At 43.3% G+C, this 13,724-nt stretch overlaps 1 protein-coding gene across 5 annotated transcripts in view; it reads right to left on the minus strand.

The window, feature by feature from the left end:
• LOC412916 (ETS-like protein pointed) overlaps positions 1 to 13,724 on the minus strand; it is a 114,166-nt gene that overhangs the window by 93,021 nt on the left and 7,421 nt on the right. For 4 of the 5 annotated variants that reach the window (XM_026443509.1, XM_006565536.3, XM_006565539.3 and 1 more), the window contains one exon: positions 6,275 to 6,482. In XM_026443509.1, the coding sequence (XP_026299294.1) occupies positions 6,275 to 6,482 (208 nt within the window). Of the gene's footprint in view, positions 1 to 6,274; positions 6,483 to 13,368; positions 13,512 to 13,724 lie in introns of all 5 variants that reach the window. The other variant, XM_006565538.3, reaches the window with a different exon arrangement.

The raw sequence follows: 13,724 nt of genomic DNA on the forward strand, positions 1-13,724 counted from the left end.
GTGGAATCTGAAATCGGTATGAGACAGAAGTAAGAGTTGAAACAAGAAGTTGGCCAAGATTTTCAAAAGCTGTCGATCGTGTATCCAATTTGTCATTCTGAGAAGCGATTCTATATATATGTATATACATATATATATCTCCAATTTATTCCGCAGCCAGGTAGCACCGGATGAGCATGGCTCGACGTCTTACGTGCCCTGTGTGCTACGAAGGGCCTCGACGTAGAAAGAGAATCAACCACTCACTTTCCACCACGATCGTGCGTTACGGTACCGAAGGACAGGCCTCTCTTTCCAACCAGACTTCGCAACTTTCACGCGATCCTCCTCGTCGAAACTTCTTCCAAATCACTTGTAACGCGCGCAACATTTCGTTTCAAAGGGAGAATTTTTAAACGTGTCTTTCTTTCCGGTACGAAACAACGTTCAAACCTTTGCTTCCCGCTTTCCTCTCCTCGCGACAGAGATTTTACAGCCCTTTTGCAGAGAACAAGAGAAGGTAAATGGCGCGCTACCTGTATTCGAAGCTCGGGTGGTAAAAAGTTTTTACGAGGAGATATTCTTTCTCAGCTTGCGTCAAGTATCCGTGAATTCGAGAAAAAGAATTTGTTGATCAAAGAAAAACCAGTTAGTTTCTAAATCTTTATCCTTCTCCTCTTCTATCTCGAAACACCAGAGATCCAGATTAGCGCGATTAGACGGACCAATTACCGGGGACGGGGTCGTGATGCTTTACTCTCAAGACGAAGCGAGTACGAACCGGACGATTAATTAACTCGAAAGCTGGCTGTCGCGATTGCGATAATTAGAAAGAGGAGAGGGAGAGAGAGAGAAACGGAGAGAGAGAGAGAGAGAGAGAGAGAGAGGTTCGTGCACGCAATTTTCTCATTAGAGGAGTGTCGGTTTTCCAGTCGTGGTAAGACGACGAGAAGGAAACGCGGAAAGAAACAAATTTCACGCGTGTACGCGTCAATGTCGCGGCGGACAATGGTTATTTGCATAAAACATTCCGGCCGGCAACTGTCATCAACGTCCTATCAGGTGGCACGGGGTGAGAAAGGAGATCCGGTAACAATGGCGAGTGAACGGTTGTTACGACTAAGTCCGAGAAAACTTGCATTATTCAATCGCCTCCTGCGACCGCCAGGAAAAATGTAAACGTCTCCTCGTTCCATGTTTCCAACTGCGCTCGAATAAAATAATCCCTCTTCCCGATCGAACGTTATTCCCCATCTTTTCAAACCGATCCGCGTTTATATATAATTTTCTTCGTGGATCGAAGTCGATTCTAATCAAACTTTTCCTTCTTTCTTCTTACTTTTGTCTCGCGAATTCTTGGAGAGAATAATTACATTCGAGTGATTTTTCCTTTTATTTACGAAATAATATTTTTTCGTAATTGAGAAACGTTTAATCCTCGAACAAGCTGTATTTTAAAAAAATTCTCAGATCAAATTGCAGAGAGAAAAACTTTCGATAAACTTTTATCAAAATCGATCGAATTTCGTCGTAACATAGCTCGTGATCAATTTCATTTGTTACCAAAGTTGTAATAAATTCTCGCCAAGTCTGTTCGCGACCAAGTTTTAAACATCCTCTTCAACGCTATGATTTTCATCGACTCCTCGTAAAAATTAGGAAAGACTTAATAAAAACTGGTGTTAACGAGCAAGCGAGGAATCAGTGGCGTGAATCGAGTTGGCCTTCGATCCTCCAAATTTTTCTTTCCACCAGAGCGGTTGGCATCTCAGTTTTCCTCACGAGGGAGGAAAAAAAACGCTCGATCGAGCGACACACGTGAGAAACACATCTCGAAACCGCTAATTGCCACTGCGGAGGATTTAACGCGTTTCTCGCGCTCGATTAACGTTCCTCCTCGCCTCTTGTTTCTTGTTGCCGCCAACAATTGCCTCGCCCAAACTTTTTCATCGTATTCCAGATTGATAAATCGATCGTCTATCATCTCGGTTCAATCATGCGATTCAAAGCTGAACAACCATTTCTCCTCCTATCTCTCTCCCTTGTAAATAATTACAGATTTGGAACAATGGACCACCGATGTATAAACGAGCCGACTATTCGAGAAATGCCTGCTGTTTATTTCTCTTGGATCGAGTTTATCCTCCGCCTATCATCGCCGAAAATTCGAAGAATCGTTAAAATGTAAACGGCGGAGGAAGAAAAATCGGCGAGAAAATCCATCCCGCATTCTCCTTTTCCCATAATCAACAATTTTTCCATTTCAAAGAAAAATCCTCCTCCTCGAGAGTTCTTCTCTGATCCCGTTGCTTTTACAAGAAGAAGAAAATCGCGCTGATGGAAAGCAAAGCGCGGAAACATCGCCGCGTTAAAAACGTTTTCGAGGATGATTCACGGATGATTCCAGCGAGAAAGCTGGAAAACCGTGGAATCGGTGAAAAATTGCGCGTGTATATATACACGTATATATATGTGTGCGTGTGTTTTAAACGGTGCGAGGAGTAGAGGAGTAGATAAGTGGGTGGACGACGATCCAGCGGCGGGACAGAGCGAGTACATAGACGCGCACGTACACACGCCGGTAAAGGAGAATGGAAGGCGGGGGCGTTTCAGTGGGGGGGCCTTAATGAGGATGCTGCTGATTATCCAATTCGTAAATTCTCGCTACATTTTGATCGTGCTCGCCGAGCCGCGAGTAACAAGAATTACTCCGTGCTTTATGCCATCCGATTTCCTCTCCTCCGTTATCCTCCGTTTTTCCTCCGTTTCCACGTGCCGCCATCTTTCCGATCTCTTCTCTCTCTCTCGCGAGAAAACGTTGACGAAGAAGAATCGACGAAAATCCATTCACGTTTCATTTCCATCATCTTGAAGGAATTTCGAGGTATTTCTTTCTAAAACTGAAACACCTTCGATCGATGTTGAAAAAGGATAAACGGTGCGAGAGAAGGAAAGAGACGAACGCGTTGGGCCGATGAATTTTTTCTTTTCGTTTCTTTTTTTAACCGCCAAGGTTGATCGATATTTTCGTCCGATTCCTTAAAGGAAAGAGAACGGTGTACATCGCGCATATTAACCACTTTGCCGGCTGCATTGACGCAATTGCACCGTCAAAGTGTTGTTCACTGTCAAGGACGAGACCGACTCCTTCCCCGGCTCCCAGACGTTGCATTAAAACATTACGGATCGTATAATGGAAATATTGGGAAATATTTGTGCAACGGAGAGCGCATACACGCTGTGGAACACTGTGGTCGAACGAAACGATCGAAACGACAGATAGGGGACTGAAATGGATAACTTTGTGGATCCGTCGACGAAATTCACCCTCGAATCAACCCTGATATGACGCCATCATGTTTCTCTATGGACCGCCATATAGAGACAGTAACCTGTCGTTCGTGGAATTCGTTTGCTCGAGACGTCGGCTCGAAGCTTCGAGCAAATTGTATGCAAATCGACTCGCGATATTTTTAGACTATTATATGCACTCTCGATCAATTGTCCCGTACCTTTGGAATACAGATACGCATTCGGTACTCGTAAGCCTTTTCCGAGAATTCTCTTACGAGCATACTTTCAACGAATATTATTTTTCAACCAACATCTCCTCTCTTTTTCTCTTTTTCTTTTTTTCTTCGAAGAGAAGAAAGAGAGAGAGAGAGAATAAAAGGACGGTGAAAACCTCATCCCTCCCTCTCTCCGTCATCGGTCGCCCTCTCCTCGTCTTTTTTTCCTCGCGGCCGTTTTAAATTTTAAAATAGCACAACACGCAACGCCGTGCGAGCTGGTCTGCGCGATCTAATCGGACAAGTTATACACGAGTAAGTGCTTATGCAGCTACCGCTCATATTATGCAAGCATCATTCGATGTAAGTGCACCTTTTAGTGTCACAATCCAACGGTTAACAGGACACTACAACCACGGCGTTGGAATCGATCGTGTTTCAACCGAGGCGCATGTCGGAGAATAGCTGATTCTAGAATTCTTTCCGCTGCTGCCCACATAAACCCTTTCCATCATCGGCCCTCGAGGTGGTAAACAAAATTCCAAGCCATTTTTACATCCTCCGTAAACTCGAGGCGGAACGAGTCGACGAGTTTCCGTTGACTAGGCGCGATTCCGATCGAAACGTTTGATAAAACAGCGTCGAATGTAGCGTGCGAGAGGAAAGGAAGAAGAAAATAACCGCCGAGCTTCTTCCCTTTCCACCGTCTTTCTCCGATAGACTAACGATAACGACGCGTTCTATGAATAAATGACGAATTTCCGTGGAATCATTCGTACATTATCATAATACGTTAACCGTCCACACTAGTTCGTCTAGAATCATCCTCGATCTCTTTTGATCCAGAAATTAAACTTTTCCAGTTTTCTTTTCTTCTTCTTTTTATTCCATCATTTTGAACTTCTACACCTACACCATCTCCCTGTTTATCGCTATGCTATGAATGTAACGACACGATTTCATATTTTCAGAAAAAAAAAAAAAGAAAGCATCCTTACATAAATCCGATAGATCGTTCCTTACAGAAATATAAACGATACACTTAAATAAAATCCAAGAAAAATAAAAAGAAGATATAACAATAAGGAAGAGACTTTCCTCGTCCATTACTCTAGACAAATTTTTACGTAAAACAGAGAGGGAAGGGAGGATTAGAAGATTACGATTACGATTACGATTATTTTTCCCCGGCCAGGAAACAAAAAGTTACGCGTTCGTGGCACATGTAACAACATCGTGCATTAACTGTAAAGACGCCCGATGAATATATGCCTGCGAGACTGCGGGGAAATTCAACGTCCCCTCCCCTCCCCTCCCCTCCCCTCCCCTCCCCTCCCCTCCCCTCCCCTCCTGCCAGCCCAGCCTGGTGCTGAAACGCGCGGTGAATTAACGTCACACAAGGGAGCCCACGAAACGCTTCCCTTCCTCCCTCCCTTTTCTCTCCCCCTCGGCTCACAATAGGTATCTTGTGGCGCGTTAAAACTACAATGGCCGCGTACACGGCTAATTGAAACATTTGCCTGACGACGATTACTAGACCGGGCCGGGTAAACACCACGCGTGAACGTGTCATTTTCTCACGCCAACACCCGATACCCCTCCCTCCCCCCTCCCTCCCTCGCCACGCAAACTGCATAGTTACGATCCGAGCGACGGCGGATCGTTCGATCGGCCGATCTATACGGCAAGAAATATTCTCGACTCTTCTGTGAAAACATAAGTGTACATATAAGCAGTGTGTGTGAGTGAGATAATGTTAGAGAAAATGTCAAGATAAGGATAACTCGGAATAATTTATCCGATCTAGATCGTCTAAACAAGTATCAATTACGCGTTTTATTCGTTCGGCGTTTTTCTCGCGATTGGATTTCGGCTGACGAGATAAATTTCGAACGGATCGAGGTAGAGTTAACATATAATCGATTTGCGAAAGTTTTTTGGATCGTATTAAATTTTCTATAGGTTCGATAGGTTTCCAGGCACCTTTCCCTAAATTGAATCTTAACATCTTTTTTTAACCTTTTGCCATTCTCGATCCGTAACATCATCGGGGGAAGAAGTATCGATTCGAATTTCGTCGAGATGCAACACACGTCGCATCAAATATTTTTGAAACTGGGTTATCGAACAATGGGACAGGAGGGGATGAGTGAGAAACGGAACTGGAAATCACGGATTTGCGTTGATCGAACCGGTTATTAGGCCCTCGTTAATCGAATAAAACGCAAATTGAATATCGCAAAGTGGAAGTACTACGGTTAACCCTTGATTAGTTCGCGGCCTATGCTTCTTATAGAACTTCTATTATTAGCTGAAACATCTCCGTGATACTTGCAAACGTTTCAACCCGAGCGGAAGACCCTCGATTATACACGTATCCTTTCAAATAGTCAGGCTGCGTAAACTTATCTACCCACATACTGTGTGCCAAGGAAACCTTACTTAAATAGCGAGAATTATTCTTTTCTATTCAATCCAGATATGCAATCGTAACCATGAAGAAAAATTAAAAAACAAATTTTCAAAAATCTCTATTAAACTAACTTCCTTAAACTATCCTTCTTCTTCTCATTAATAGCAATAATGAAAAACGTTGCGCGCAAGATACTTTAGAAAATTATAAAATATGAAAAAATGTTTGGAGTACTGATTTAAAAAAAGAGGTCCAAGTAAAATCTAATCTAAGAAATCTAAGAACCTCGTCGAGCATTCGTCGAATAAAAAATGACAAATCGGATGGATTTAATCCAGGCAATAATTGTAGGAGATGGAAAAGAAAAACTCACCCAAGGAGCTCTCTGGATCGGATAGGTCGGAGAGAGAGGGCACTTTCCGCATCGAGGTGAACCTGCCGGAGAGGGCAGGCACCAGGCCCTCTTCCTCGGCGTCAGAGGCCAGCTCTTGTTTCATCAACTTCGCCATACCCGTCAACATGCCGCCACCGTCGCTAATGCTGCCGCCTCCCAGATAACTGCCCACGCCTCTAGCATCCCGCTGAAACAGAAGAAAGCGCACACTTTCCTTTTAATCCGTAGCATTCGCGGAATCCTTTCGTTTCCTCGCCTCGGCTTTTTTCGGATCCGCGGACGAGGAAATTGAAAAGACTGAAGAAAATAATAGGATTGAACGAAAGAGGACGACATTTTCCTAAAATGTTTTTAATAATTCAAATTTTCATAAGATATAACAGGTATTCGATATGGATATCGGATAGTGATTTTTGGAATTATTTATTTGGAATAATTTTAATACTATTATTGCAGCGAGATGAACGAATGATGGATTCTTATCCGATGTTTTCTATTACATTTCGTAATCGACGAACGTAACAAAATTATGTTCGCATCATGGTGACTCGTCGTGCCGCGATATTACTCACTGTATAGTATCGATATACTACTAGCTAATCCAACAATCATTTTCCATTTATAAGTTTCGTAATCCACGTTACTCGTGTAAATGTGTGTATATATATATATATATATTCATTCACATTTTATCTCAGTACTACGATACTACTGTAGCATACATATGTCGGCCGGTTTCTTGGTACAGTTATCGAAACGGAGCTCGAGAGGGATCGTAGTATAGTAGCATATCGAGGGACCGAGAGAAAACGAAGACTGGTGAAAGATGGAACGTGGAAGAGAAGAGGTCTCGACCAAGGGGGCGATAAGGATCGTGGCGGATCGGCGACGAGGAAGAATCGTGGAAGAGGAGGAGGAGGAGGAGGAGGAGGAGGAAGAAAGAAGGTCAGGATCGTAGGAAGGTAGGATGAAAGAGTCGCGAAGAGGAGAGACGGCGTCTCGGTGGAGGCATGAATGGACGGTGAACCTGCTGGAGTTGACGTGCCGGATGGGGAGAGAAGAGCGGAAAAAGAGCAGCGGGAGGGAGGAGAATGGGCAGGGAGCGACAGAAGTGGAGGGGGCGGATAAAGGAGAGCTCGACGCGGGAGAAAGAAATAAAATCGCTGAATAAGAAACGGGCAGAGAAACGAAATAGCGTTCTATGAGGTGGAGAGAGAAAGAGAGAGAGAGAGAGAGAAGGGAGGGGAAGGAGAGACACGAGACGGATGGCCGGAGAATGGAGAAAGACGAAGAATGAGAGGGAAGACGAGGATATTGAAAAGGTTGGAGAGGAAGAGAGAAAAAAGAAACCGCAACGGTTTGATCGAGACGAAATCAAACTTAGATGGAAGGAAGACGAACGTATTTATGGACGAGGATGAATTTTATATAGGGTAGGACAGTTTTATCGTTGCTTTCGAATATATCGATGATATTTTACGAAAGGTCTAAAAAAAGGAAAAAGAAAAAGGAAAAAAACTCGATAGACGAATTAAGAAACTGACTGTTACGAGGATAGTGGGAGGAGAGGGAGAAGAGAGAGATGCAACAGAGTCGGCGCGCGGAGCGATAGCTGCGACCGCTTGACCTTCGTGCGAGGGACTCCAAGTTGAATGAAACGCTGCACAAGAGAGTGACGCAACGGTACGCAATGCAACGACAGCGCTGCGACTCGATGCAACATTCTAGCCTCGCCGTACCTACGCTCTTCCACTCCTTTCTCTCTTTCTCTCTGTCTCTCTCTCTCTCTCTTTTTTCTGCTCACTCCTTTTACGCTGCTCTCCACTCCTCTTTCTCCCTTCACCTCCTCTCTCACGATGCACTCGATCCCTGGGTCTCGCCCTGCTCGTTGCACTCTACGAGTCTTTCCCCTCTAATTCTTCTTTCCACTTTCCCCTCCCGTCCCCGATCGACGAGTCGGTCCATCCAACCTTCCTCCGTCACCAGACTCGGCTCATAGATGCACACGCATAAGTTGGACGGATTGATGAATTTCGAATTTATCGCCGAGGGATAGATAAGTTGTATCTTGGCGCCGATTCGGAAGGATCACGGTGTTTACGGAATTTAGAGTGTTGAGATTGTCGAAGAAACGTTGCGCACGAAATCCCACTTTCTAGAATAATCGGTATTTCGAGTTGCAACGAGATAAACGCTCCACGGTGATATATATATATACGATATTCGCGTTTATCTATAACATTGATAACACGTTCATGTTCATTGAATATTCAGGTTACTTCTGGCTCTCCCTGTACTCGCTATCGGTTTAAACATTCTATTTTCTGGAGATACCCCGGCCGTCTCTCTCTCTAGCGCCACGAACTCGATGGAAAATTTACAACGTACGATAGCGGGTCGAGTCTAATAGAGCGAGGCTTCTGGACGAGAGGAGGAAAGCGCGAATAAAGAACGGAGATTTCGCGCTTAATGGGGGCCCGATTAAATAGCGAGTGGAACAACGGCTCCACTGTCTTCCACGATAATTATTTTCCCCTACGTATCGGCGGTATACGAATGCAACACGTGTATGCAGATAGGCGGTTTCGACTGGTAATTCTTGTCACGCGTTGCTTGCCGTCTTTCTCCGCCAGTCCATCTATCTGTTTACCTATCTCTTCCTCTTTCATCATCGGCATTCGAACGATACCAAGCCGTGCCGATTCGTTCCACTACGTTAGATCTACGTGACCGTACGTACGTTCAGGCCACTTGCTTCCGAACCAAACTGCCAACACCGTGCTCGATCGTGCGGCCAACAAGATATTTCAGTAGTATCGCGCCACGGGATATAATATCTCTCTACTCCAGACCCCGATGGTCTTGATATTCCCTGTCTTTTTTTATTTCCATTCAATTTTATCTTTGCCCGTTGCATAATTGAAGCGGGACGGTCAATTATAAAATCGAAACCGAGTTTCCACTCCATTTTTCCAAGCCAAGTTCACGCCGGGTCTCGCCCACGCGAATTCACTTATTCGCAATCGATGAGTGTGCATCGCGCTCGCGCCTAGATAAATTAATCGTCGTACGAATTACGAATGATGCAATCCGCAATTATTTCTCGGAATCCGTCGCCGTTCTTATCCCCGAGCCAAAACGACGCGGAATACAATCCTCCCACTCTTTTATCCTTTATAATTAACGCAACGAGTCGAATCACCGTTAATATATTCAAACCTCTCTCTCTCTCTCTATTCCTTTCGAAGAAAAAATACGGACGAAATACTCTCATTTTCATTCGCGATGATGTATCGTTTCAATCTATACAATTTTTGCTTCCACGAATTCCTTAAAACTCCAACAGATAATTTTATCGTTTTATTGGATGAATATACGTATACATATATACGTGTGATTATCTTCGTCATTTTATAACTTGATTCTTCGAATCAAGTTCGAATCGATGGGAAAAGAAATTTCGCTGGAACGTTATAACCTTCCATCTTGGTGCACCAAGTCTCCGTACCTTTGGCCGCCACGGCGATGACCTGGTTCGTATAAGAACTCGGCATTATGCTTCTTCTGAACGAACTCGAACCGTTCTCTGAATGAGTGAGTAACATAGGCCACGGTGGAAGGGGGACAGAGAGGAGTCGAAAGAGAGAAGCGAGAGATCGGTCGAGAGAGAGAGAGAGAGAGAAAGAGAGACCGTCCTGGCCGGCTGACAGAACGAAAGCCAAGAAAGAGAGAGAAGATCGTTGAAGACGCCCTTGAAAGGAAGAAACGAAAAGGAGCTATTTAACACGTTTCACGTTCACAGCCATCGATAGCTATTTTTTTTTTGCCCTCCCCCTTTCTTTTCTAATTCACGTTCTTTTCTTTTCCGAATTTTGACATTGTTCGTTTGGAAAATTTACGTTTCGACGTCGAAGTTACTTGAAACTTTGCCATTAACTTGGAAATTGGATATATATATTACATTAATAGAACGAATGTTGCAACCGTGTCGAAATTCGCTTTATGAATTTTCAATTCGATCCCTTCCTTTTCTTCTCCTCTTCCCTCCCTTCTTCGCGTTCGGAAAAACATTATTTCGAAACGTCGTTCCGAGATGGAGGTTTCATCATTGAATATTTTACGATTGTTTTATCGTTTTAAGTAGCCTCGAACGTAAATAATACAGCGGTTCAAAGTTATTTAATTTTTCGTTACGATTAATCGATAAGTTAACGAGATGAATCAGGAGATTAAAGGAAAAAGAAAAAATTCAGAAGAAGAATTCTACGAAGATTGTTTCGATGGGAGTAAAAATAAACGTTCAACTGCTTCCTTGGTAATGCCCTTTCAGACATGTAAATCTATTCGAGCCGTGCAACAACTGTAACGGAGATAAAAATGCTCGAGAATATTTTTTCGCGATCGAATCGTGCCCGAAACCACTGTTAAAAATCCTAAAATATTGACCGCTCGTCCCAATGAAACCCTATCCTCTCCTTGATTCGATTACCACGAAACGAAACTAGGTATTATTTCGAACTTGTTTAGAAATTGTGCGCCGCGTTAAATTCATGGTGGGCTGCTTCATTCGCGAAACATTCGGCGGTTTTTTAACAACCGATATCGACAAGTGGAAACACGTGTCAAAATGGAAAATGAACGAGCGAGACGTTCGACTGTTCATGTTTAACACCGTTCGTTCGGATAATTGACAACGCGATTATAAATTGAAGAAGAAAGAATAATCCGATAGATGTAAGAGACGGGCAAGTAATAATTCGAACAGGAGAGATTGGTTAATTTTCTACAAAGTATCTATATTAAACGTCTCTCGTCGATCGAGGCAAAGTTTCTGTGGATCGATCGATATTCGAATCACGAAGATAGAATTTAGTTAGATACAGTTACGAAATCGAAATGCATTTCACTGGGCAGACAAGCCGTCAATGAACGTAATATCAATGTTTTCTGAGACCGAATGTCGCCTGATTGCACGCGCGTGGGCTACGATAAGATAAGGTCCCGCGAGGAAGCGTTGAACACCACGATTTTTCGATTCAAATAGCTCAATAAGCTATGATCAAACATTCTATTTGCACAACTATCTAACATAATAATTCGCGACATAGCGTCAATAATCGGTGAAAACGATTGTAAAATTCGACATTTAACGTTAAAAATAGGCGTGATCGATTTAAAAGATGAAACGGGATTTGTTATTAAATTTAATTGTACGTTCCTTGCGTTCTTTTTTCTTTCTCTCTCGGTGATAATCTGGGAAACGAATCGATCGATTAGACAAGGGATTGCAAGGGTACAGGGTCTCGGTGAAACGCAAGTATCATCAATGAACCGAGAAAAACGTCGATGGATACGTAACGTCCGCCATTCATCGCCCCGTTGGCTATTTATACCATGCTCCTATTTATCAGCAATGAATGACAGAAGGCACGCGTGATTAAAAACTTTTCCGCTAGATCGACCTGGTTGCTCGCGACGTAAATACCGGGCATGGATTTTATTATCCCTCGTTAAAAGCCAAAAGGTTACCCCTCGTATATTTAGAACCTCGTGAACCTCTCTCTCTCTCTAGGATCGATTGTAAGGAGATCTCGAGATAAATACTTCATCGTGTTCGTCTCTCATTGAATATACCGTGTGAATCAAATCTTATTAAAAATTGGAGAAAACGAGTTAAATTTAGGAAAAACTAATTTTCCATGACAATGATGACATTTACGAATAGGGGGGGATCGTATAAAAAGAAATTGGAAATTTTCCAACGATGAAATTTCAATCTCCTTCTACGCGAATTTTTTAATTTGATTTTGCGGTCGGTGTAATTTAAAGGAAATAAAATGGGAGGATCGTGGGAGGATCGACTCTTTTCGAACGCAAGCGGGGGATCGTTTTTCGACGAGTTCCGCGGAGGACTTCCGGCAGAGAAACGGCCAAGTGGCCAGTTCCTGCACTGACAACAGCTGTCCTGCTTTCCTCTTATTAAATATTCATCGACATATGGCAACGAAGATGAACAAAACACTGCGTATTTGTAAAAATTTCAGAGATTACGCAATTTATAAAATTCGTTCGAGGAGGAAACGTCAATGATTGTCGATTGTTAAGCGTACAAACTTGTGCAAGGTATCATCAATCGAGATGTACATATTCTTTTTTTCTTTTTTTTTCTTTTTTAAATCTACAAAGCGAAAAGAATAATCCTTTCGATATAGTTCCCTGTGGGAAACGAATGGTTACTTGGATCGATCCATCAAGACCGCTATTGTCAGGGGAAAACAGATATAATCAGTATGCAACGGAAAGGTAGGAAAGGAAACGGATGCACCACGCCCAAATCGTTTAATCCTGAATCGATGGCGAGCGAACGAGAACGATTCGAATCGCTAATTGTTCTTGACAGGCTGTTATCATCGATCCAACTCAAATTCATCTAGATTGCTTCCTCTTTTCCTCCTCGTCCCAATTACTCGAAAGATAGAGCAAAATCGAACACGCGTTCTACGCGTCTTCGATTAAACTTTCAACGCTCCCTCTAAATAAAGAACGCGCCTCTCTCTGTCTTCGCGCATATCCAAAATAATCTTCCATCGAAATAAGAATTTCTTTAATAAGAAACCTACGCGGTCATCCTCCTAAGAAAACTCTATCATTCTCTCCACTTTCAACGTTCCCCCGTTACGCGACGAGAGATTAAGCGAGATTACTTCTTGAGAATCGTTCTTCGAAGAATTGAATTTTAACCTTTGATTCCATCGAACTTTTATCGCAGAGATACATCTTCTCTCAACGCGTCAACCTGGACGAATTGTACTCCGCGTTATGAGAAAATCGTTAATGAAAAGAAGCAAAGGCGATAGAAAGAGAGAAAGAGAGAGAGCGCGTGTGACGTAGGTGAGGCAACGGTGCATGCGACTAGAACGAACGGCGCATGCAGAAGGTCTGGCTACATGATGCGAGAAGGGATGCTATTTCTGGCGACTTAGATTTCTCCTTTCTCCGCCCCCGAGCACCGGCTGCCGTGCACGCGTTTCTTCCCGCCTGTCCCTACATCCCGTTCCTCTTAACTAACTCACCGACTTTCCGTCTCTTCCACGTCCCTTTCGCTTTCGAAGGATTACTACTCTTCCTTTCCGCTGCTACCGACGCTCCTTCCTTCCTTCCTTTTCGGATAACTCGTTTACGATTCCTACGGGATGATCTCTTTCGACGAATAACGCTGCGAAGATGGAGTATTTTTTTTTATTAATACATTGCAACGATTGCTCGAATAATCATCGTGGCGTACTTTAAAAGAAAAAAAAAAAAAAAAAAAAGATTCGAATTTTCCAAATCGATCCCGAAAAACGTCCCGTTTATTATCCACCGTATTAGGTCGTATCAGGAGAGGCTTAAGGTCGGTTGCTCGAGCAAAAGTGCGTAAGCTGGCAAC

Source organism: Apis mellifera, linkage group LG10 (genome assembly GCF_003254395.2).
Source record: "Apis mellifera strain DH4 linkage group LG10, Amel_HAv3.1, whole genome shotgun sequence".
In the NCBI taxonomy this organism is placed as follows: domain Eukaryota; kingdom Metazoa; phylum Arthropoda; class Insecta; order Hymenoptera; family Apidae; genus Apis; species Apis mellifera.